This window comes from Bos indicus x Bos taurus, chromosome 29, assembly GCF_003369695.1.
Source record: "Bos indicus x Bos taurus breed Angus x Brahman F1 hybrid chromosome 29, Bos_hybrid_MaternalHap_v2.0, whole genome shotgun sequence".
Classification (NCBI taxonomy): domain Eukaryota; kingdom Metazoa; phylum Chordata; class Mammalia; order Artiodactyla; family Bovidae; genus Bos; species Bos indicus x Bos taurus.
The window spans coordinates 21,484,129-21,510,848 of record NC_040104.1 but is presented as its reverse complement, the minus strand read 5'-3'; the positions used below and the strand labels follow the sequence as shown (position 1 = coordinate 21,510,848).

General features: G+C 41.1%; 1 protein-coding gene across 2 annotated transcripts in view; it reads left to right on the top strand.

Moving 5' to 3' along the window:
- The window catches only part of FAM118B (family with sequence similarity 118 member B), a 48,881-nt gene that overhangs the window by 19,985 nt on the left and 2,176 nt on the right, over positions 1–26,720 (top strand). For both annotated transcript variants that reach the window (XM_027531789.1, XM_027531788.1), the window contains exons 2-6: positions 4,345–4,437; positions 8,246–8,498; positions 17,818–18,045; positions 20,713–20,841; positions 22,311–22,596. In XM_027531789.1, the coding sequence (XP_027387590.1) occupies positions 4,352–4,437; positions 8,246–8,498; positions 17,818–18,045; positions 20,713–20,841; positions 22,311–22,596 (982 nt within the window). In that variant the 5' untranslated portion in view covers positions 4,345–4,351. The remainder of the gene's footprint in view (positions 1–4,344; positions 4,438–8,245; positions 8,499–17,817; positions 18,046–20,712; positions 20,842–22,310; positions 22,597–26,720) is intronic.

The following is a 26,720-nucleotide window of genomic DNA, read 5'->3' as shown; positions in this document are numbered from 1 at the left end:
ATCTGAGCTCTTGAGCCCGGAATATCAGTGTAGTTTATTTTGGGATTTGAGTTTAAAGGCTTTCTAGAATTTGAGATTATACCTCTCAATCCCGAAAGTCTTCCCAGAAATCCTGTATCTTATGAGTTCACTCTCACATTTTTCATTGCTGGGTCATTGTTTACTGGTGAAATCCCAAGAATAAGTAGTATGAATCTGGCATTTTATCAGTGACTGTATTAAAGCAAATTTCCAGGAAATGAGTGTGATACAGGTCTCATCTGACAGAAGGGAGAGGGTGTTGGTCACATGCAATTTAGGGATAAAAGTAGGAGCAAAGTAAGTTAACCAGAGGTAGAGGAAGACTGGTGCACACAGAGGAATCACAGCGAGGCACAGCTAAATACAGTTCATGTATATATATGTATATAAAATTGGGGTATGTTGCTTTACAACGTCGTGTTAGTATCTGCTCTGTGACTCTGTGAATCAGCCTTGTGTGTACATATGTCCTCTCCATCCTGCACCTCCCTCCCGGCACCCGCCCCCCACCCCTCTAGGTGGTCGCAGAGCACAGAGCTGAGCTCCCTGCGCTATGCAGAGGGCTCCCACTAGCTCCCTGCTTTAATCCGAGTCAGGTATGTGTGTCAGTTCCAATCTCCCACTTCATCTCCCGCCACCTCCCGTGTCCACATGTCCTCTCTCTGTGTCTGCATCTCTGTCTCTCTTCCTGCCCTGAAAGTAGGTTCATCTATGCCATCTGTATAGATTCCACGTACAGTTCTTTTTTTTTTTAATTTTATTTTATTTTTAAACTTTACAATATTGTATTAGTTTTGCCAAATATCGAAATGAATCCGCCACAGGTATACCCGTGCTCCCCATCCTGAACCCTCCTCCCTCCTCCCTCCCCATACCCTCCCTTTGGGTCATCCCAGTGCTCCAGCCCCAAGCATCCAGTATCATGCGTCGGACCTGGACTGGCGATTCGTTTCATACATGATATTATACATGTTTCAATGCCATTCTCCCAAATCTCCCCACCCTCTCCCTCTCCCACAGAGTCCATAAGACTGACCACGTACAGTTCTTATATATCAGTTCCATTTTTGTGTGTGAATGAGAAGGATGAGAATGGCAACTTGGTTCTATACAAAACAGATAGGATAGGCTGCAGTCTCCGATAGAACTGAATTCATCACTGCCTTAACCTGTGTCAGTGAACTGTTAATTGCCCGCAAGCTTGTTGGATGCCCTCTTGTAGTACCTTACACTGCCTGTCTCTTCCTTCCTTCCTTCCTCTCCCATAGTTTCTAAAAAAACAGATGTGTTGGAATTAGTCCAAAAGCCACAATCAGAGGGGCTTGGTTTCTCCCAAATCAGAGGATGACTATCTTTCCCCTTAGAAAGCAGTTAACCCTTTTCTGTGTTTATGCTGGAGAAATGAGCCAGTCTATTCCAGTCACAGTTCTGTTTGTTGATACTTTTAAACAGCAAAGGGTAAAGCTTGCTACAAATATAACTGATCTTTTAGACCAAGCAAGGACCTCCTTCGCTAGCTAGTCATTTGTACATCTTTTGTATCTAGGCAAAAATGTCATGATTAGAACTTTTCTCTTAATTTATTCCATCCATTTGTATCTGAAAGTGTGTTATTCTGAGTTCATTGTGCATGTCAGTGGTTCCTTAGAGCGGAAGACCACACACTAGAAGCAGAGGGAGACCCCCAGATCAGCATGAGGAGAGCAGGTGCAAGACCCCACTGTCATCCCTCTGTGGAAAAAGAAGCCATATTTTGCCATCTTTCTAGAACCAAAATGCTGTGAAAGCAGGGACTTCTGGAATTCTTTCATGTTTTCAAATCTATAACTGCTATCTTAGGTAATCTTAATTTCATTCATATAGCCAATTCTTTTTCTTTTTTCCTTTTTCCATATCTCTTACTGGATTTTTCCTAGAACACTGGCCTCAATTTTTCACTTTTTCATCCACCAGATATAAGCATCCTATTTCTTGCCAAGCTGACATATTTTGAAGTAAAAGTATCCTATCTGATATGAGGATTTAGGCCTTAAAATTTTTGTTAATAAGGTTACTTGTCTTGGCATTTGATGAGCATCTTTTATTTTGTTGAACTCTGTTGGCCTTGAAGGATTTTTCAGTAGCTTGGCAGTAATTGGAGTAATGAAGACACCGGCCTTTGTTTTCTTATGGCAGAAAAGCTTTTCCCCACCTCTGCTAAGTCCCACTGAAATGACAACTCCAGTGGCGATCACTCAAAGAAATTAATGTGTGAACTAGTTGATGCATGTTAGGAATTCTGTGCAAGATTTTCACAATCAGAAGTTCTTTAGCAGTAGCTGCACATTGTTTAGGATAAATGCTAGAGTTATTTTTTCTGAAATTGCACTCTAGAAGGAATAAGATATGGCTTATGCTTAGATGTCACTGGGATGTACATGTAATATTGTATCATATGAGACATCTTTCAGACTGAAGAAAAAATGTTAGAAGACAGAATGAGTATGTGATCAAATATAATATGGGCATATTGAATTACTTTGCATTTAGTTCCTAAGTAAAAGGACCCAGAACATTCCAGTAACAACTTGTCAAGAGCTGTTGGCCATATTTAATTCTCATAAATTATGTATATGGAAGGGACCTTTGGAATAGTTGACTCTATAAAGAAAAAAAATGGAAAAGCTTAGTATTCAGGTGTCAACACCAAGAATTGACCATCTGTCAGAAGAGAATCCAGCAAAACAAGTACATTTTCCAGGGGAAAATGATGGGACTGATCTGGGGTTCTGGTTAGTTGGTACTGCTGGGAGGTTTGTAATATGTAATGCTTATCACCAGAAAAAAATGATTTCCTTCAGCTCCTAAATTTAACTGACTGCTTTAACTGTATCAGCAGAGCACCGAGTCATGTAGCAGCTCTGCTGCTGCTGCCAAGTCGCTTCAGTCGTGTCCGACTCTGTGCGACCCCATAGACGGCAGCCCACCAGGCTCCCCCATCCCTGGGATTCTCCAGGCAAGAACACTGGAGTCGGTTGCCATTTCCTTTTCCAGTGCATGAAAATGAAGAGTGAAAGTGAAGTCACTCAGTCGTGGCTGACTCTTAGCGACCCCATTGACTGTAGCCTACCAGGCTCCTCCATCCATGGGATTTTCCAGGCAAGAGTACTGGAGTGGGCTGCCATAGCCTTCGGCATCACCATTACTTCAACTAAATCTGAACGTGGGATTTAGTTTTTAGATTTCTAGAATGTGGGAGCTCCCTTCTTTGATGGTTTTGAACTGCGTATTAAAAATGGGGTGGGGGGAGATGAGAAGATAATACTTGGACAATGTTTTTAGGTTATAATAGCGCAGCTAAGAGCGTGGACTTGGGAGGCAGACCGCCTTGGTTTGAATTAAGGTACCGAGAGTCAGACACAACTTAGTGACTGAACAAGCACATGTTGAGCTTCCTGTGCCTCAATTTTCCCATCACTAAAATGGGGCGATAGTAGTACTTCATAAGATAATGGGGATAACATGAGTTCATGTTTGTAAATCGTGTTTGGCACGTGATAAGCATTATTACAGAGTTTGTTAAAACTCTGATTTAGTAGCTGAATTAATCATTGGACTTGATTTAATAAACATTAAATAACTTCCCTCTATATTTTACTTTGATCTTTCTCAAGTCGTCTTTCTCAATTTTTTATGTGAGTGTACTTTGTCCAGATTACAGATGTTTATAGAACCATTGTTAAGGAAAGAGAGTAAGCATATGCTTAGATTGAGAGTCGTGCTTCCCCGGCGTGAGGAACCAGTTGTTCAGAGACAAGGAATGTCCAGCAGTCAGCAAATTAGTATTGATTATCCTGTTCTGGATCCAGTGATTTCTTTAGGTGATAGTAAAGGATATTAATAATATGGGGATGTGTAGCACAGTCACCCATGGGTTTTCCCGTAAGTCTTCCCCAGACCTGTCTCAAGGTAGAATAGCAGGTATTTCTTGGCTCCGCAAAGTGGTGGCCAACTGGCATGAGTTGGCGACGGTTTGGTTCTGCTCTGTTTGCTTTTGAAGCAGGGTCGGGGAGGGAGGGGGAGCCTTCAGAACATGTGTTTAGCTATGTATGTCAGCTAACAGTACAGAGCTTCAAAACCCTAATTTCAAGGTCACTTTCTTTTGGATGAATTTAATCCCAGAAGTTTGGGACACTCATTGATTAATGAGTTTCTGTTAAGCCAGTTATACCTCTAAATCGCTTTCAGGATGTATAGCTTATTAAAACTATTTAATGCATGTGCTCTTTTGAATAATGTACTTTACACATCTAATTGTGGTCCATGGTGTTTAATCTATTTTAGAAACTGGATGGCTTCCACAGGGAGCCAGGCCTCGGATATAGACAAGATTTTGGGATTCTTCAGTGATGGCGCACCCCCCACCAAGAAGCCCAGGTAAACAAGTGAAAGAAGTCTGAGGAGCAGAGCAAACCACCATTGGTGGTAGCTGATGAAAAAGAATAAACTTGCCCTACATCCCAGTTGGCTTCACTAATTAATACTGGCCTTCAAAAAGAAAAAAAGAAAACACTGGCCTTCATGGAAAAGTCAGACTGTTTTTATTTTGCATTTAATTTTTATTTTTATCAAGGTCAGAAACGTATATGATTTTAAGTCAGTTCTTCAAGGGCTGTAGTGCCTCAGCCCTCCTTGGAGCTAATCACTTTCAGCTTTGTCTGTTTCTTCTGATGTTTGCTTCCAGATTTTTAGTACTCTTGTGTTTACTGCTGGTTTTTTTTTTTTTTTAGTTTTTGGTTTTACCTATTTCAAATTGTGGAAAGTAAGGATTAGGTTTGCTATCATGAATCCTCCCCTCATAGCTCCCAACACACACACACACCCACACCCACACCCACACCCACACACACACACCCCAAAGCCTCTCCCCACAACACACACACGCACACACACACACACCCCCCCCTCAAAGCCTCTCCCCACAACACACACATACATTACAGACTCTCCCCACAACCTCCTCGTATGTTTTATATCACAATTTTCGGTTTGATATTTACATCGTATGACTGTATAAATAGTGTTCATAGCTGAGCGTAATATGTGATGATTACTTTTCTTGTCCGTTTTTCTCTTCCTGTTTGTTAAGAGTGTCCGTTTTTTTGGCTTGCTTTGTTTTCTTTGAGCCTGTTAATTGAAACTCAGACTGTGACAGAGAGTAGACCTCCTAATCCACTGGCCCACGCCAGGGACGTGCTAGCTTAGCATGGTTCTGTGGACTCTTCCCTCTGGCAGTTGGTTCCTGGCCTGCCGCCTTGCAGCTCTCTGCCATTTCCTTTCCCGTCACCCTGAGCATTCCTTTCACATCTCTCCTGCGTTGGATCCTCTGTTTCCTGGATCGTCCTTTTCAGCGTACACCTTCATTTTGCTGAAAAATGTCTCATCAGCTTCTTTAGTAAGACTTCAGAGGGAAAAAGTTTGGGGAGACATTTGACAATGTCTAACTGTACTCTTCACATTGATTTGACGATCTGGCTGAGTAGAAAACTTGAGATACAAAATCATTTTCCTTAGAGTTGTGAGATCGTTGTCCATCCTCTGCTAACATCTAAGTATTCCTGCCAAAATAGCCACTCTGATCTAATTCCCAGTCCTTTGTAACATATGACCTCTTTTTCTTTTCTCATTAGACGCTCATAAGGATGGTTGTTTTTTTCCTCAGTAGTCTGAAATTTAACAGCACTGTATCTTCATGTGAGTCTGGATATCAGGTAGCTCTATTAAGCAGACTGCTGGTGATTTCACATTGGAAACGTTTTCCTGTGTTACTTATTTGATAATTTCCTTTGCAGTTCTTTTCTGTTTTCTGTCTTGATAGAACTCTGGGTATTTAGACGCTGGACCTTCTGGATAAGGCTCTAATTTTCTTATAGTTTTCTGTCACTTTTGTTTTCATCAGTCTGCTTTCTCAAAGATTTTCTCAGTTGTATCTCCCACCTTATGAATTTTTATTTCTGTTATAGTTTTAATTTCTAAGAAACCTTTTTGTTTGCCCACTTTTTTTTTTCTTTTTTATAACATCCTGTTCTGTTTCACAGATGCCATTTTTTAAAAAAACCTTTGTGGGAATGTCCGTTTCCTTTTCAGTTTTTCTTCTCTTTCCTGTGTTTTCCCTTGTTTTCCCCAAGTTCCTCTCTATCTGCTGGCTTGTTTGGATGTAACTCACATGCTGGGAGTTTGTTCAAGGTAAGGCGACCCTTATTTTTCTGCTCCTGTTTAAGAGAAAACACTAAAAAGCCAATTGGGAAAAAAAAAAAAAACCAATTGGAGACTCTGTGGTGAGGGGCTTGGTCACTGGCAGGCCTCTGTGGGTCTTTTCTCTCATGTGGATCATTTTTCCCCAAAGGGGACTCCTCCTGTCTCCTGACCCAGTGGGGTTGAGGTACAGGTCTGAGGTTGACTGCCCACGCCTGGGAGTCTTCTTTTAGGAGGGGAGGGCAAGGGAAAGTCTCATATTTCTTGTACAGAATTTACACAGGCACCTCGCCAAGCTGGGCTGTATGTTCTCAGATGCAGAAGCCTCTGGTCAAACCTCCCTAGAAGATAGGCGTCCCTTCCTAGTGTTCTGACCGCATCTGACACAGCCTTGCAGTGAATTGACCCTCTGCCTTCTTATGTTCTACCCGAACATCCCCAAGCTTCTAATGCCCAAGCTTCTACCCAGGGGCTCGGTTCTTGGCAGCTCCTAAGCTCTGTTGACCTAGTTTGTCTACTTTTCCTATTTCCGTTATCTTCTCCTATTTGACTGTTTATGAACGTATGCCTTCTTTTAAAATTACTGTTATTTAGTGTTTTAGGAAGAGCTGAAAATGAAACAACTGTTACATTTTCCCTTTGTAACCGGAAATCTTAAATATGGAAAAATCATACCTCAAATCTGTAATGTCTGAGGTAAAGAATTCAAATAGTACAGCACATTCAAGTTCAAAGCAAAAGTCCTGTTCTCCCCAATCCCCAGAGTTAACTACTCTGTACAGTTCTTGTAAATCCTTCTAGAAATTTTCTTAAGTATATGTTTGTGTCTGCTTCACTTCCTTGATCCCCTTGAACCGAAGCGCACTTTTCATTGTTTGCTTCTAGCCTGCATTATCCGTCTTCCCCAACAGACAAAGCTTTTGCAGTCAAGGACTCCACTGTGTGTGGTGCTGGATAAGTTTTTCATCAAGTTGGGAGTAGGGAAGGCAGTTCTAGAGGTAGAAAACCAGGTTCCAAAACCAGGTTTCTCAAGGCTAAAAGCCCTGCTCCTTTCTTGCGTTAATGCCAGCATACAGATCCTTTTTCTGTTCATTTCATTATTTGGACAAAAGGCTGAGAAGGGTAATTTCTTAAGAAAACACATGCCATCAGCAAAAACTAAAGTGCATAAACATATTTCAAACAGGTTTTATTAATAATACAGTTTCAGGATGAAGGGGCGTGGAGAAACAAAACACAAAAACTCGCACCCTTGCTGTCTCACACAGAAGTCAGGATTGAACGCAGTGCTTATCACGGGAAGAAAGGAATGTTTTCCACCTTGCGTCACGTCCGTTGAATAGTTATTTCTTTATTTAGGTCTGTAAGGCTCTTGTGTTTTCAGAATTCTGTTTGCTACTATTTCATTTTTTGCCTGAGGTTGTCTAGAACAAAACCAAAGGCAAATTTGTTCCCATATTTGACTGTCTCATGCTTCACTTTAGTCATGCCCATTTTCATCTTAACGTTCTCAAATTTGGGGCTTAGGTTTGTATTGGCTTTTCTTTTGTCTCCTGTTTTACATTTCTCAATGGTAGGAATTTCATGTTGGAGAGGGTTCTTTTCTCTCTCGAGTCCAAATCAAACATGCCTTTTTGAAATGTATGTTGATTTAAAATATAGTTTAGTTATCAGAACTCTGCTGAGCTGTGATAATCAGACCTTTTCCTAATGTTAGTGGGTTTTCTTAGGTTGTGAGGATTACGAAAGAGAAGATTGGTCTCATCAGGCTCTTTAGGATTCCCACAGTAGGATTTTTACTCTGGTTTTCAGCAAACGCTGGCATGTACTCTGGTCTTTTTGCTCAGTCTGCTTTGTAAAGGCGTTAGACCCGTGCTTGTCACCTTTGCGGCTGCAAGAGTGGAGCTGAAACGGTGGCTTAATATAGCTTTGCTCTGTGCCTCGTGTCTGCAGGGTGTTCCCAGGCATCTTATTTGTTTGACCCTTTCAGGAAGCTACTCCCAAGCCTGAAAACTAAGAAGCCTCGGGAGCTCGTGCTGGTGATTGGAACAGGCATCAGTGCTGCGGTTGCGCCCCAGGTCCCAGCCCTGAAATCCTGGAAGGGGCTGATTCAGGCCTTACTGGATGCGGCCATAGATTTTGATCTTCTAGAAGATGAGGAGAGCAAAAAATTTCAGAAGTGTCTCCATGAAGACAAGAACCTCGTCCATGTTGCCCATGACCTCATCCAGAAACTATCTCCCGTGAGTACTCTGTATGCTTGGTATTTGATCTTCCCTAAAACAGGACACGCGTGCTAAATGCAATCAGGATGTTCGTTTCTGGTTTGTAGATTTGTGTAACATTTAGCTCTTCTCCAAAATGTCTGTCCATGGACCTGATTAGGGTAGTTACCTTAACCCCATATCAGTGTGGGGATGGGAGTGGCAATGATGATAATGTTGTTGTTGAAGCCTTTATATATACAAAGTGAGGCCACTGTCCCATTATTGCTGTTTTAAATTTACTTTTTCTATAGTAGTAGTATGCTCACTACTATAAAAGCTGTGTTCCCTAGCATCCATGTCTTTTAGAGAACCTCAGAAAGATTCAAGTTAGTTCTTATTTTGTGGATGAAGCCATGCCAGTTTTTAATGTTTCTTTTAAAGGCAGTCATTCATTCATTCATTCATTCATAGAGAGAGAGAGAGAGAGAGAGAGTCATGTTTTGTCAAATTGAGCTGGAAATCAGTTCCTGAATGATATAAGGGCCTTCTTGTCTTGCTTTGTTTTAAAAATGTTTAAGAATTAGGATTCAGTTAAGATATATTTGGATATAATAGAGTAGCCAAAGCATGTTTTAAAGCTTAGTAGATTAAGTGCACCTTTGAAAAAAATATAACTCTTAACTCCGTTAAAAGTCAGTCATTGCCATTGCTTTTTGCCCCTACGCCCGAGGGCCTGTAGAAAAGAGGTGTCATCAGGTGTTAGCCTGAAAGGCGTTTAAAAGTAATTCCTTCCTAGTTCCTGACTCATTCATAAACTTAGGGCCTGTTACTTCCTCTATTCATTTCATTGTCCTTAATTGGGATAAAATGTTACTAACCTAGAACAGTATAAAAATTAATAGACTTTTAAGAGTTCCTGATACCTCTACCTCATACCATATACAAAAATTAACTCAGTGGATTAAAGACCTAAATGTTAAGAGCTAAAAGATACAAAACTTTTAGAAGAAAGCATAATTTTAAAGCTTCATGACCTTGGATCTGGCAGTAGTTTTTTAATTGTGACACTAAAAGCCTAAAAAACAAAAGAAAAATTAGGTTAAACTGCACTTTGTCAAAGTTATGAAAGCTATTAGGCTTACCAAACATTATCCGGAAAGTGAGAAGACAGCCCCCAGAATGGGAGACGATGTAAACAATTCATGTGTCTGGTGACAGTGTGGTATCAGAATATATAGAGAACTTAACAATGCAAATAATCCAGTTTTTTTAAAAAATTGTTTTAAATACAGTTTATTTACAGTGTTCTATACAGTTTCTGGTGTATAACAAAATGATTCAGTTGTACATATATTCTTTTTCATATTTTTTTCCATTATAGTTTATTTTAAGAATATTGAATATAGTTCCCTCTACTGTGCAGTAGGGCCTTGTTTATCTGTCTTATGTGTAGTAACTTGGACCTGGTAATGCCAAACTCCCATAACAGTAAGTTTGTTTTCTATGTCTGTGAGTCTGTTTATGTTTTATAAATAAATTCATTTGTATAATTTTTTAGATTGCATCTGTGTTATCATATGATATTTGTCTTTCTCCTATATGATATTTGTCTTTATCGTATGATATTTGTCTAAGTAAGTCTGACTTACTTAGTATGATAATTTCTACATGGATGTTGCTGCAAATGACATTATTTCATTCTTTGTTATGGCTGGATAGTATTCCATTGTATGTATGTACTGTATCTTCTTTACCCATTCATCTGTCAGTGGACATTTAGGTTGACTTCCATGTCTTGGCTCTTGTAAATTGTGCCACTGTGAATGTAGAGGTGTGTCTAATTTTTTGAATTAGAGTTTTCTCCAGATACATACCCAGGAGTAGGATTGCTGGATCACATGGTAACTCTATTTAAGGAACCTCCATACTGTTTTCCATAGTGGCTGTACCAATTTAAATTTCTACCAATAGTGTAGGAAGGCTCCCTTTTTCCACATCCTCTCTGGCATTTAAAATCAGTTTTTAAATGGCAGAGGATTTGAATAGACATTTCTTCAAGGAAGATATACAAATAGCCAATAAGTACATGAAAAGATGCTTGACATCATTAGTCATTGGAAAAACACAGATCAAAAACCATGTCAGGGGCTTCCGTGATATGGTCCGGTGGTTAAGAATCCACCTTCCAATGCAGGAGACGTGGGTTCAATCCCTGGTCAGGGTACTAAAATCCCACGTGCCTTGGGGCGGCTAAGCCCTTGCACCCCAACTAGAGAAGCCCCCGTGCGCCTCAGTGGAGACCCAGTGCAGCCAAAAAAAGACCGTGTCAGATACCTCTTCATGCCTGGGATAGCTGGAATCAGAGTCGGATAGTAAGTGTTGGCAAGGCTGTGGAGAAATTGGAACCCTCATTGCTGGGATTGTGAAACTGTACAGACAAAGTGGGAAACTGGCCATTTCTCAAATAAATACAGAGTTGTCGTGTGAGCCAGTGGTTGCATTTGCATACACACACATATCTACACACCCAAGAGAGATGAAAGCATCTGCCCATACAAAAAACTTATAAACAAATGTTATAGCATTGGTCATTATGGACAAAAGGTGAAGACAGTGCAGCTGTCCATCAGCTGTCGAATGAACAAAAGGTGACACTCACGCAGTGGAATCTTACTTGCTAGTAAAAAGGAATCAAATTACCGATACATGGTGCCATGTGAATGAACCTTTAAAATATTATGCTGAGTGGAAGGCAGTCACAGAAGACCACGTATTAGAAGATTCCAATCATATCAAGTGTCCAGACTAGGGAAATCTGTAGGAGCAGAAAGCAGCTTAGTAGTGGTTTAGGACTGGTGGTTTAGCAGTAGCAGGAGTTGGTGGGCAGGAGGCGAGAGTTCCAGGGTACAGGCTTTCTTCTTGAGACGGTGAAGATTTTCTAAAATTGACTGTGGTAGGGAGTTTCCTGGTGGCCTGGTGATTAGGATTTTGGGCTTTCACTGCTGCAGCTGGGTTCAGTCCCTGATTGGGGAACTGAAAATCCCACAAGCCCCATGATATATGGCCAAAAAAAATAAAAAAAGACTGTGGTGACAGTTGCACATATTTGTGGATCTGCAGATAACCACTCAGCTGTGCACTTCAAATAAGTAAATTGTATGTTATGTGAACTGTATCTCCATAGAGATGTTAAAGGTAAAAGGATGAGAAAATTATGATTTGAACACTAGTCAATGAAAGTGAGAGTGACTGTGTTAATACCTGACAAGTACACTTGAGAGAGAAGAAAGCATACATAATTTTTTAATGCTCAAAAAAATACAAACTTGTATAAAACAGTAATGAAAAATTGTATAGCCCCAAAATATAAGGGAAAAGTATTAAAGAAGTATGTCAGCCAGTCAGTAAAAATGTTGTCAGTGAGAACCTACTGTGTAGCTGAGAGAACCCTACTCAGTGCTCTGTGGTGACCTAAGTGAAGTGAACGGTTAGTCGCTCAGTCATGCCCCACTCTTTGCGACCCCACAGACTGTGGCCTGCCAGGCTCCTCTGTCCATGGGATTCTCCAGGCAAGAGTACTGGAGTGGATTGCCATTTCCTTCTCCAGAGGATTGTCCCAACCCAGAGATGGAACCTGGGTCTCTTGCATCGCAGGCAGATTCTTGACTGTCTGAGCCACCTGGAAATCCCTAAATGGGAAGGAAATCCCCCCAAAAGAGGGGATATGTGTGTACATATAACTGCTTGGCTTTACTATACAGTGGAAACTAACACAACATAGTAAAGCAACTGTGCTCCCAATAAAAATTAAATAGGTAACAATAAAAGTGTTGTCTTTCTAGGGGGAAAAGAAAGAGCTCATGAGGACAAAGAATGCTGTATTACGTATTAGTCCAGGAAGACTCGGAGGCATGGACTTGTCTGCCATGCCACTTGTCTGTTGGAATGGTCTCCGGAGAGTAGGAAGCATGACCTTGTTAGTTGGGTTGGTTACCGTTGAAAGTAATGAGAGAACTTAAAGTCAGTGTCAGTATATACTAACCAAGTAAGAAGCTGGACTCACTGATTATCTCTGGATGGAGATTTATTACTCACCTCAAAGTGTAATTGTCAGTTCCAACAAAACAGCAATTGTCAAACTTTTGGGTCTCAAGACCCTGTTATACTCCTAAAAGTTACTGAGAATCTCAAACAGCTTTTGTTTCTCTGGGTTATCTCTCTTTTATATTATATATAAATTATAATATATATGTCTCTATTCACTATTAGAAATTAAAACTGAGAAATTGAAAAAATAGTAAATTCTCTTAAAAATAATAATAAACCTATTATATGCTAACATAAATAATATGTTTATGAAACACAACTATATTTTTCAAAACAAAAATAAATTAGTGAAAAAGAATAATAAATCAGTGAGAAGAGTGGTATTGTTTCACATTTTGCAAATCTCTTCAGTGTTTGGCCTAATAGAAAACAGACCCTCACATCTGCTTAATGGAGTCAGTTCCGTGTGTTTGTGGGGTTTTGGTGTAACTGTGCGAAAAAAGTGAGGTCTCAGGTACACACTTGGAAAAGAGGAAAGTATTTTAATACTCTTTTTGGATAACTGTAGATATTCATTGTTGATACTACACCAAAATTTTGTAAGTGATGGCTTCCTGGAGATTAATAGCCATAAGGAATCTGAAAGTCAGATTATAGCCATGTCAGTGGCGATATAGAATCTGAACTTCCCTTACTCTGATGTGTTAAGCTCCATGATCCATCTTGCATTTAGAAGAATCTTCTTATTCTAGAATTTGACCCATTTCATTATAACATACAAAAAAAAAATGCATCCTTTAAAATCACTGCCAGTCGTATCACAAAGGTATTTGGAAGCTGTCATGCTCATGGTGGCAGGTAAACATTTTCTAGAAACCTGATTCTTGCTGGAAAGCTCAGCTTTTATCTTTGGCAGCAATGGCAGCAATCATTGGGTTGTTTCTCCTCGAAATGACAGGCTCACTTCATTTATTTTTGCAAAAATGGTCAGAATACTCAAATCTGAATAATCATGATTTGTCTGCCAGTCATTCTTTTAAGTAAAAATGAGATTTGATGACAAAATCTAGTTCACCTAGTTCAGCTTAAAACTCAAAATAGTCACCGATGTTTTGCCTCAAGACCCACATCAGACTCCAGTCTGCAGAAGTGCTTCTTGTGTACTTCCTGTTCTTTACACGGAGTATTAGGAGGACGTGTACTCAAGGGTCCGCGTTTAATACAACTGATAATGTTCACTGCTTTATTAAGGGCGTTCTCAAGTGAAACTGGCATTCTTCTCTACTGTAGTCTTTGGTGGTGAAGAACACTGTGATGACTGGCAAGCTGGGTTCGCTGAGTCCCGAGTCACACCAAGACACCAGCAGTTCTTCCTTTCATTGCTTTTGTGAAAGTGAAAGTCACTCAGTCGTGTCTGACTCTTTGCGACCCCATGGACTATACAGTCCATGGAATTCTCCAGGCCAGAATACTGGAGTGGCTATTTCCCTTATCCAGGGGATCTTCCCAGCCCAGGGATCAAACCCAAATCTCCTGCGTTCCAGGTGGATTCTTTACCAGTTGAGCCGCAAGGGAAGCCCATTGCTTTTGTACCATCAGTGCAAATATCAACATAATTTTAAAAGGCAAGTATTGCTTTCATATTGTTATGAAAATAATTTTGACTTTGCAGACCTCTTAAGGAATCTTAGGGATCCACAATATCCACGGGCTGCATCTTGAAAACCAATCCAATAGGAGATATGTAAGAAACACACACACACGCATTTGGGGAAATATGAACACTGAGTACTTGCTACTAAGGAATTGGTATTGCATTTTTTAAGTTGTGATAGTGGTATTGCAGACGTTTTTATATGTCAGCAGGAGTCTTTATCTTTTAGGAAACTGTTGAAGTATCTGGATGATATGATGCTCAGAAAAATTTCAGTGAAGGGGGCTAGGGCTGTGGTGAGGGGAGTTTAGGTTGAGCAGGATTGGCCATTGGTGATGATTGTTGAAATCGGATGATGGTTACGGGGGAGGTGTATTATACATTCTCTCTCTCTTTTTTTTTTTTTTAACTTTTGTGTGTCTTTGAAAATGTCCTTTTTTGGATTTTGGAGTTTTGTTTGTTTTTTTAAGAATCTTAACAAACAATAGTAATATGACACGGCAAAAAGGCCCATCCACTGAGCCAGTTTCTTACAGTAGGGAAATGACATTGCAAAGACCTTGGATTTCAGGAGCAGAAAGACTGTCATTTAAAGGCACTGGGACCCTGGGCACATCGTTTAACGTCTCAGAATCTATTTTTGCTCCTGTAAAACTGGAATGATGTTACTTATCCCACTTGAAAAATAAGTGAGAGCATTTTCTGTATGTGAAGTGTCTGGTACGTAGTATAAGGCACGGTAAATGTTAATAACCTTTTTGTGTTGTTTTTTTACTATGTCTGGGATCGGAAGGACGAGAGTTGCAGGGTGGGAGGAAATGAAGCAACCTTGGACGCAGTCCACTGTTTCAAATGAGTGAGAAAATGTCCATAAATGTGTGTGGGAGCTCAGCATCTCCTTTTGACCATGGAACCTCCTTATTTGTTTTCATTCCTTTGTCTTTACTTAGAGAGGCCACTGTTGGGAAATTGAGTTCTAGGGTCACCTGTTTGAAGAGAGAAGCAATTCACTCCAAGTCTGAGGGAATTGATGCTGCTCCAGTAGCTGATTTCCTTCCTCTCTGTGTTGAGATGCAAAATATAATAACCAAAAGAAGTAGGACCCAAAGATAGTCAGCTAAAATACGTGACTCATGAATTTTCTTTCCAGGCTTTAACCTTTTGCATTTCTTTTCTGAGAAGCAAGGAAGTATAAGCCCATGTTTACCTGATTGTATACCCAGGTGTTTCTGTTTGTGTGTATAATGATTAAATTGGTGCTGGATTACCTTGTTTAACTGTGTGTGTGTGTGTGTGTGTATGCATCAGAGTACAAAATAAAGGTATAAGAGACAGCAAGGCAGTTCTTAAAGTCACTGTATTGTTTAATTTTAAACATAATTTGGTTTTCTGAATGGGTACTGTTTTCACACTTTGCAGAAATCAAAATGACGAAAAAGATGTAACAGCCATTATGGCATCTCACTCGCATCCACAGCTTTGTCCACCTCCTTTCCCCAGATTTGCCTTCTATGGGTCACCACTGTCTTGAGCATCGTTCCAGTGTTTCTTTCTGTGAAAACAGGCGAATAGGATTCTATTTATTCTTCCCTCACTGCTTCCACCCGCATGTCAGCAGGTAGCACTCTAGACATGCTGATCTGCACTTGTTCTGCCTGACAGTATATCCTGGTCTTTCCATACCAGTTGCCTGTATGCGGATACTTGGCTTGTTTCCAGTCTATTACTGTCACAGATAACAGAGCAGTGACAATGTTGCATAAGTCATTTTATTTGTTTGTAATTACATCTGTGGGATATATTCCCAGAAATGAGATTGCAAGATTGTAGGACAAATGGATTGTAATTTTGGTAGACATTAAAGGGGCATTGTATTTTTGATAACAAATTGAGAAAAGTGCATGACATTCATTAGTAGTTGCCTTGGGGCCTTCCTGGTGGTTCAGATGGTAAAGAATCTGCCTGCAATGCAAGAGATCCACGTTCGACCCCCTGGAGAAGGGAATGGCTACCCGCTCCAGTATTCTTGCCTGGAGAATTCCATGGACAGAGGAGCCTATCAGGCTACAGACCGTGGGGTCGAAGAGTCAGACATGACTGAGCGACTAATGCTTTCACTTTCCCTTATACGTAGTAAAATTCAGTAACTAGAGTTTATTTCTGATCAGGTCATTAATTCTGATTAAGTATTAGAGTCCCCAGTTGGTTGTTCATGGGCTGCTGATATGTGATGTAATAATTTATGCCATGATATAAGTGAATGAGCAAAAGTTAAAAAACGTGACACGTAAAGAGAATGAGCAAAAGTTGACAGATGTGACGCACGTCCTTAGCCACATAAATTGTGGGCTCTGCCATCCAGTTAGCCCTGGAAAGGAGGCTGAGCCACTGACAACGGGGCCAGGGTAGCTGCAGCACAGAACAGCGACCAGCAGGACCGGATGACTCCTGGCTGCGTCAGCACCTGCAGAGGCAGGCTGCACTTCTGTGCTCTCACGTTTCTCCTGTGAAAGTAATTTACCCTTTATTTGGCAGATACAATGAAAAAATGGGTAATTTTTATAAAACACTTTGAAAAACAGGAGGTACATTTGGCAAATTGAAGTATGTTTTATGAATCTGTTTACCTGGTTCCGTGGAACCAGATCTTTATTGGAGCACAGTGCTATTAGGGTGGTATACAGGTGAAACCAGGAAGGTAAGGGGGCTGCTTTGAGGATTAATAGAAAGATTATTGCTGTCTTCTATTTAGCAGCTAGCTGCAGTTACTTGGAGTTTGAACGGGGATTAATGGGACCTTTAAGAAATGATTCTCTGCTTAGATATTGTCTAAGGGATGGTGTGGCAGGAATAAGATACGGATCAGATATTTATTATAGCACATTACATAGCTGCTTCCCTGTTTCAGATTCCTTTGGTCCCAGGGACTGCTTGGTCTTTATTAAACTAGAAAGCCAACTTCTCACTTGAGATTGATATTCTGTTTCCTCACTAGTCCTCAGAGATTTTACATGTATTCACAACAAAGCTGGGAAAGCAGTTATTTAAATGAACCATATGTTAAGGAATAGGGAGTCTGTTTAGAACTGATTAGTGTTTGGTATTTTTACCAGTTGCAAAATGCAGGTTTTTGGAAACCTTTTATCATATAATAAGTATTCTTCCTGGAAGACTTGTAAACAAGTTGCTGGATTATACTAGGGAAAAACAGGCACGGAGAAGCTAAACCACTTGTTCTTTATCCATCAGCATCTGTAAAAAGCACCTGGGATTAGAAAAAGACATGTTAGAGCACCTTGAGAGCTGTCTGGTGGTTATTCCCCGGAAAAGGAAGTTTAACAGAAAGTGTTGTCTTCTGACCTGGGGCCTGTTTAAAGGGTGGTTGGTGCTCTGTTTTCTACCTCAGCTTTTCCTGTTAATAGTCACCTCTCCTAGCCGTGCCCACCGTCTTCATTCATAAATATGCCTATTTACAGAGTGTATGCTGCTTTGCATATGATGTAATAGCCTGGGTCACTTGATACGGACTGAGTGTTGTGTTGGGACTTGGCACCTACCTTGTCCACCCTGTAAGGGAGACAAGTATTTTACCTGTGAGTGCAAAACAAATGACCTACCAAATGCCTAACTTCTCCCTTTTATATCCCTCCCCAGCGTACTAGTAATGTCCGATCCACATTTTTCAAGGACTGTTTATACGAAGTATTTGATGACTTGGAGTCAAAGATGGAAGATTCTGGAAAGCAGCTACTTCAGTCAGTTCTCCACCTGATGGAAAACGGAGCCCTGGTATTAACTACAAACTTTGACAATCTCCTGGAACTGTATGCAGCAGATCAGGGCAAACAGCTGGAATCCCTTGACCTTACTGATGAGAAGAAGGTAAACAGGAAAGGGTTAGCTTGTCCCTTCTTCTGGCCAGCAGATTGAATCCTCATCAGAAATAACTGTTTTCTAGTTGGGATGTTGTATAGCACTCTATTCATGGAAAGGTAGAGAGGGAGACTCTTATCCCTAGTTGGATTGTTGCTTTTTCAGATTAAATCAGTGTACAGTAAAAAGCACAGATCTTAAAAGTGTTCAGTTCTGTGAATTTGGACAGTTTCACCCAATTTTAAAGCAGGATGATAGGAAGCCAGTTGAACTGTAAGATCTAAATTGTTAACATTTGATAATATCAGGTGGGTGTGGTATTGATTTAGTTTCTCTGTTAGGACAGATTCTTCATAGCATCTGTTAGAAATGTACAAAAACTACTTTCTGATGTCTGACAATCAAGTTTCCGGCCAAGTGACAGCTGGATGAGGTTAATATTTAAAGGACACCTCAGCAGACATTAAATGTAGCCCATACTATGCCTAAGTCATCTCTCATAGTAATGAAATTAGAGATGTCCACCGCTGTCATCCAACGAAGAGAAGGCTTGTATTACGGCGGTCGCCAGGGCTTGCAGTTGGAAATCTAGCGCCAATAGGAGAGTCTATAGGTGACACCATTAAATTGAGTGATGAAATGCACTGAAGCCATGAAAGGGAGAATGTTTCCATTGCCATAAAAAGATGTCAGAGATTTAATGATCAAAGGGGAGAGAGAAAAAAAAAGGATTATAGATCTTCACTGGGTCTCATTTGTCCTGCCCTGCAGTTTTTGTAATTTTACTTGTATACTTTGTTTTCCTGGGAACCTGCCTTTGTGTTCCACTTAGAGCCCATCTAAGTAGAGTTGGGACAAACCAATGATTTCCCCCACGGGCACTCATTGTCATAGCACTGCCCTGGCCAGAGCAGGGGCTGTGATACCAGTCTTGTGGTTTTGCTGGCCTTGAAGTCAGGTTGTAAAAGGAAATCCAATTTAGAGAAATGGTGCTGTGAAGACTGGTTTTGTCTGGCTGGAGTGTTTTCCTCCTGCTGCCCCCATGCTTTGTACGGCCTGCTCCTTCTTCACCTGTAAGACCCCACTTGTGAATCACTTCCTCCGAGAGGTCTTCTCTGACCACCCTAATTTAAAAGGGACCCACCCTTATTTTTGGATTCAGTTTTTCAATGGAGTACGTTTCGTAACTTTCCATTTTCATCTTGGGTTGTTGTCTGCCCTAGAGGAAAGCACCTCTATTTGAACAGGGACCATGTCAGCCCTTCTTACTCTGATGCCTAAGAAAGTACTTGGCACATACTAGTAGGTGGTCAGTAAATATTTTGTGAATAAATAAACGATTGAATTAAATTTAAAAATGAATGGCAGGAAACAACTTCCATCCTGTTTCTGATGTAATCTCTGAAGATCATGACCAGCATCAGACGCATAAGGGTCTTTCTTAAGTTAAGGATTTCCTGGACTTCCCTGGCGGCCCAGTGGTTAAGAACCCATGCTTTCATCCCAGAGAGCGCAGATTCAATCCCTGGTAAGGGGATTAAGATCCCACATGCTGCGAGGTGCAGCCGAAAAATAAAGTTAAGGATACCTAGCAGACTTGAAAGTTTCCTTCTCATTTTCATCCCGGAGTCTCAAGATTTGCTTTTGTAGTTAGTCCACATTAGGGGCAGTATTGAAGTTAAAGGGTTAAAGCCACTGACTGGTAGTCAGAATAGAGCCAAGTAATACTTACGATTCTAAATCTCTGTGCCTCTTTTTTCTCTAATCATACCTTATTTCTCTAGAGTGTTATAAAAACAAATTTATACTGTCTCAAGTCCTTGGGAAAATGGAAACCACGGGACCCGGTTGGTCCTTACCATTGGCGGCTAAGTGGTCATTCTTCCTTGGTGGCCTCTTAGGTAGCTCACAGGTGACTGAAGTGATTCTTCTACTACTTACCAATTGCTGCACAAGAAATCACCCTGAAAACTTGGTGGTTTAAAACAACACTTTATTTGCCCATGATAATGTGAAGTTGCCACCTGAGCTGGGCTAATGGGCTCCGCTGGGCCATTCTGCTGGTTTTGCAGGCTGCCCACATGACTGTGGTCCTCTGGTGGCCAGACTGGGTGGTGTGAGATAACCTTGCTTGTGTGTCTGTTGTGCGGGCTGTTGGCTGGGCCGTCAGACTTCTTCACATGGTAGCTGGGTTCCAAAAGCAGCAAAAGAGAAAGAAGGCACATTGTGCCAACGTTTTCCAAGTTTCTTCTCCTGTTTGCTTATGCCCCGTTTTCTAAAGCCAGCCATGTGGCCAAGCCTGGAGTAAATGTGAAAGGGGACTAGACCAGGGAGTCGCTACAAGGCTTGACGTCTTGGGGATCCATACTGAAAGGGCCATCTGTGGCTGTCTTGTGTATCACCAGTGGAAAGAGCCCATGTGGTTTTTGCAGATGATGACATATTCTGATTTTTGATTATTTCTTTGCAAGAGAAATTACCAGACTTGCCATCATTCCTAACAGTCATGCCTGCAGTACAAAGGCCACATCGAGTGGCCACATTCTTGCCCTGTGATATTATGAAGCTGGAGAGTGTGTCAGAAGCCTGGTCCTCAAAAGACTGTCTTGCCCACTGGGACCTTGAAGCAGGTGCTCAGCCCTGCCCACCTGGCTAAGCTGTGTTTATGTTGTGCAGGTCCTTGAGTGGGCTCAGGAGAAGCGGAAGCTGAGCGTCCTCCACATCCATGGGGTCTACACCAACCCGAGTGGCATTGTCCTTCACCCAGCTGGTTATCAGAATGTGCTCAGGAATACTGAAGTTATGGTAAGTGGTGCTGACCTAGCTGCTCTTGGGAAAGCCTTTCTGGGAACCTTCTGAACACACCACTGAGCTTCCAGGGTTAACAGTTTCTTTTCATCACTTAAAATTGGAAGGCCAAGCATTCTTTTCTGTGCTTCTTAGCTTGTGAACGTGTGTGCCATCTTGGGAAATGTCAGACATCTCTTCAGGTGTCAGGCTCTGTGGTTTTACTTTGTTCTTGATTGACAGCCAGCAGTTGGCACTGTTACTGGCATCATCTTCACATACAAAGAAGATATATTTGTATTCATTATTTGGTATACATGGTATTATCTTCCCAGGTGACACAGTGGTAAAGAATCTGCCTGCCAGTGCAAGGAACACAGGAGACACGGGTTCAATCCCTGGGCCGGGAACCTCCCCTGGAGAAGGAAATGGCAACCCACTCCAGTATTCTCACCTGGGAAATCCCATGGACAGAGAAGCCTGTCTGGGTTCACAAAGAGTCGGGCACAACTGAGCAACTGAGCACTCACAGACACACATACATGGAATTAGTAACCCTCTCTATGCCAAGACTAATTTGTGCAGTTTTTCACTGACCAATTACTACTAGAGCATACATTCTGAAGAGTTTTTATATAAATGATGGTGGCTTTGTATTGAATCATCATACATATTCACTTATTGATCACTGGAGAAAAATTTTTTTTAATTTGCATAGGGTAATAAAATGGAGGCTTCATGAAAAAAGACCAAGAAAATGTGATTTTTTTTTTAAAGCACAAGGGGACTTTTTTTCACCCAGTCTTTCCCTGACATCTGTTACAGCTTTATCTGTAACTGACACTGAGTGATCCCTTAAGCAAAATCATTTCTAATACTTAATACATACGTAGTGTGTGATATATATGTACATACATGTGTGTATAAATGTATACCCACAGGGACTTCCCTGGCAGTTCAGTGGTTAAGACTTTGCCATCCAATGCAGGGGCTCAGGTTCGATCCCTGGTCAAGGATCTAAGATCCCACATGCCTTGTGGCCAAAAAACCAAAACATAAAACAATGTTGTACAAATTCAATAAAAGACTTTAAAAATGGTCCATATCAAAACAATCTTTAGAAAATGTCTTAAAAGTATATACACATGTGCATTAATGTTCTAAGGGCCAGGTTTTCTTTGAGCACTCTGGTGATGGGATTCTCTGGTTATTCATGGCTCAGTTTGTAAAGCAGAAAAAGCAGATATGGTCAAAAAATGGAAAGAGTAAAATGAATACAGACCCTGTGGGAGAATGCCAGGTAAAGATACAGTTTGAGAACAGTCATCAAGTTACAGCAGCAGACAGTGAGAAGATCGTGCTCCTTCATGGGCGTATCTGTCCTCTGACTCTTCACCCTGGTTCACTGCTCATCACAGTCTGCTCGATGCAGCAGTTGCAGACCTGTCTTCACAGTGTGACTCACATGTTGTTTCTCTCCCTACCAGAGAGAGATTCAGAAACTCTATGAAAACAAGTCATTCCTCTTCCTGGGCTGTGGCTGGACTGTGGATGACACCACTTTCCAAGCCCTTTTTCTGGAGGCCGTCAAGCATAAATCTGACTTAGAACATTTCATGCTAGTTCGGAGAGGAGATGTGGATGAATTCAAGAAGCTTCGAGAAAACATGCTGGACAAAGGGATTAAGGTCATCTCCTATGGAAATGACTATGCTGACCTTCCAGAATATTTCAAACGACTGACATGTGAGATCTCCACGAGGGGAAGGTCAGGTAAGTTGCGTTTGAGACTAAGAGGGGTCGGAGGGCAGCTGTTCTTCAGCCTGTTATGTGTTTGTGGTGGGTCAGGTCATCACCAAGATGCAGAATATAATCCTAACCAGATTATGAAGGGAGATCATGGTTAGTTTTCAGGTTAGACTAATCGGTGAAATGCAATTGAAATTTAGATTTCAGGGACTTCCCTGGTAGTCCAGTGGTTAAGAATGTACCTTCCAGTGCAGGGAATGTGGGTTCGATGCCTGGTTAGAGAACTAACATCCCACATGCCGAGGGGCAGCTAAGCCTGGAGCCCGTGCGCTGCAACAAAGACCCAGGGCAGTTCAGTTCAGTTGTTCAGTCATATCTGACTCTGCGGCCCCATGGACTGCAGCACGCCAGGCCTCCCTGTCCATCACCAACTCCCGGAGTTTACCCAAACCCATGTCCATTGAGTTGGTCATGCCATCCAGCCATCCCATCCTCTGTCGTCCCCTTCTCCTCCTGCCCTCAATCTTTCCCAGCATCAGGGTCTTTTCAAATGAGTCAGCTCTTCGCATCAGGTGGCCAAAGTATTGGAGTTTCAGCTTCAACATCAGTCCTTCCAATGAACACCCAGGGCCGATCTCCTTCAGAATGGACTGGTTGGATCTCCTTGCAGTCTAAGGGACTCTCAAGCGTCTTCTCCAACACCACAGTTCAAAAGCATCAATTCTTATAGTCCAACTCTCACATCCATATATGACCACTGGAAAAACCATAGGCTTGACTAGATGGACCTTTTTTGGCAAAGTAATGTCTCTGCTTTTTAATATGCTGTCTAGGTTGGTCATAACTTTCTTTCCAAGGAGTAAGTGTCTGTTAATTTCATGGCTGCATTCACCATCTGCAGTGATTTTGGAGCCCAAAAAAATTAAGTCAGCCACTGTTTCTACTGTTTCCCCGTCTATTTCCCATGAAGTGATGGGACCAGATGCCATGATCTTCGTTTTCTGAATGTTGAGCTTTAAGCCAACTTTTTCACTCTCCTCTTTCACTTTGATCAAGAGGCTCTTTAGTTCCTCTTCACTTTCTGCCATAAGGGTGGTGCCATCTGCATATCTGAGGTTATTGATATTTCTCCCCCCGAAAAATAATAAATTTTAAAAAAGAAAGAATTTAGATTTGAAAAATAGGGAAGAATGGTAACTCCCTTTTGGCTAAGGCTGTGAGGAAAAAAATATATTTGTGCAATTTTGGTGGGAAGGTAAAGTTATTACAACTTTTCTGAAGGGTAAATTTGGAATATGTTCAGAATTTTAAAACCTTTGACCCAGAAATCCCTTTTGATAAAATCTATCTTAGAAATTTCTCCTAAAGGAGATCACTGGACACTCACACAATTATACGACACAGTTGCACAAAGATAAAGGCGTGGGGATGTAGTCAGGGTTGTGGGTAAATGGCAAAAATTGGAAGCAGCCTAAAATGTTCCAGAAAATAGGTGATTCTATAAATACACCATTTATTAATTGATTAAATATTAAATACATATGAAGCCATAAAATAAAAAATGCTTTTACTGCCCAAAATAATGTCAGAGATATAATATTCTGAGTGGAAAAAATAAAATGCAGGTTGTAAAATGCATTTTTGTATCCCAATCCCTGGCATACAAGATTGTAGATGTTTTCTATTTTTGTTTGGTGTGCATGGCTTCTCTGGTGCCATAAAGAATCCACCTGCCAATGTAGGAGATGCTGGTTCAAGTTGGGTTGGGAAGATCCCTTAGAGGAGGAAATGGCACCCACTCCAGTGTCCTTGCCTGGGAGATCCTGTGGACAGAGGCACCTGGCGGGCTACAGTCCACGGGGTCGCAAAGAGTTGGACATGACTGAGCGACTAAACAATAGCATAGAGATATGCCTGGCATGAGGCTTAGAAAATTAACTGTGGCTGTCTCTAGGCAGTAGGAGTTAACGTGTTTAATATTTTTTCCTATGTTATGAAATATGAAAATCTATTTTTTACGATTATGCTTTGTCTTTTTAAACAGGAAAAAAAAAACGCTTCAAAAATGTTATGTGGAAACTGTTGTGGTGGCGTTAAAGTCAAGTTAGGGGTACCATTCACTTGACATTTTACCTCTCAGTTCTAACTAGAAAGCCAAATGCGGATAAAAGTTTCCATTTACTAATGGCTCCAGGCAAGCTTCCTCAGCCTACCAAATGTAAAACTTTTTGGTATAGCTAAATTGGAGAATGCTTTTTTAAGACCTTAGTTTGAATAAAGCCGGGCCCCAAGGTATGCCCATTATGACTCAGCACACAGTTCCAAAGAAACCTTACTGCTGTTATGTAGAGTATGTTCTTGAAAAGTTATTTGCTAATATGCATTTTCATGGTCAATCTGAATGCATCTTAGGGGCCTCTTAAAGGATGGGTAGTTTAATATAGAGAGAACTTGTCCTATGCAATGGGATTCTCATGTGATGAGAAATTCCACAAACTGTGATTATCCATGGCTCTGTTTTGATGGAACAAGATTTGTAAAAGGCATCACCATAACTAAACATTTTGAAAACTAAGTCTACCCTTTTTATAGAAGAGTTTTAAAAGCCCTTAAAAAAGAAAATTTTCCAATTTATCTTTTCTGTGAAAGCAGTTTGCTAATCTTTCTTGGTGATGTTTTCTGTTGTCGTGCAATATTCCAGATGCTTCTACTGTTTGCCCATAGGTGGGACTCTCAGTAGGCTTTTCCACTGGGCAAGGAGTACTCACTTTGTTCTTTTCATCTGTGTTCTTGAGGTCTTCTAGCCAGGGAAGATGCTAATGTGGAAGAGAACAAAATCCCACCAGACAGCTCTTCCTACACTAAGTCTTTTATTGACAGAAGTCATCAGAAGTATTGCGAAGCTGCACAGACTGTCCTTAGCTGCATGGGCTTCCTAGCAGAGCAACTCCCCATGAAGTTACCACTCATTGCTGCTGCTGCTGCTGCTGCTAAGTTGCTTCAGTCGTGTCCGACTCTGTGCAACCCTATAGACTGCAGCCCATCAGGCTCCCCCATCCCTGGGATTCTCCGGGCAAGAACACTGGAGTGGGTTGCCATTTCCTTCTCCAATGCATGAAAGTGAAAAGTGAAAGTGAAGTCGCTCAGTCGTGTCCGACAGCCTACCAGGCTCCTCCGTCCATGGGATTTTCCAGGCGAGAGGACTGGAGTGGGGTGCCATTGCCTTCTCTGTACCACTCATTAGGGTATTGTGAATTGTTAAACATCAAGGATTTTCCGTGTGGCCAGGGGCTTTAATTAGAATGGTCAGCTGAAGGTTGTGATCTGAAATCTAGCAGAGCAGTTTTAGGTTAAAGCACTTCAAGTCAAATTTACCTTCCATCCACAGTTATGTTTTGAGTCTATAGATAAATACCAGTGAGAGGTCAGAGGTCTTTCACCGCTGCTGTTTTATAACCCTGAGCTCTTGCTCTGTACCGAGCATTGTGCTGTGTCCAAACTTTTACAAAGTGAAAATTACTTAGGTTGGAAGATTCTGTAGGCTGCAGATACATTTATTTCAGGAAAATCAAGTAATGGGGAAAATAAGGTAATTCTTTTATAATTCACTACTATCACAAGAGCAGTCACTTTGGTGTATTTCAGTTAAGTTTTCCTTGTGCATTTCCTCATGGTTGTAAACAAAATCTATATACAGTCCTGGTACTTTTTAAATTCAGTGATACATACCATACATTTCCGCACATGGCTGCAGTCTTCATAGCCAGTATGACTGTTATAATCCACTGTGTCACAGTTACCTAATTATTTCCCTGTTTTAGGCAGTATCTAGTTTTTTCTACTGTAAGCACTGTTGCAGTGAACGTATCTTCATCCCTGGAGTTTTTCCTTTTGCCAGTAATTTCCATAGGCTGTATTCTCAGTATAATTACCAGGTCAAAGGTAACATTTTAGTGGCTGATAAATATTGCTCTGTTTTCCAGGAGGGGAATCCCAATTTGTATGTTCGAGCGCTGTCTCTTGCTTATTTTTACTCCAGCTGTCCATGTTTCTATCTGCTATTCTTTTCTCCTGTGTATTCAAACTTCTTCCCACACATTATTTATTCCAGTGCTGTCCAACAGAATTTTCTGCGCTGACTGAAGTAT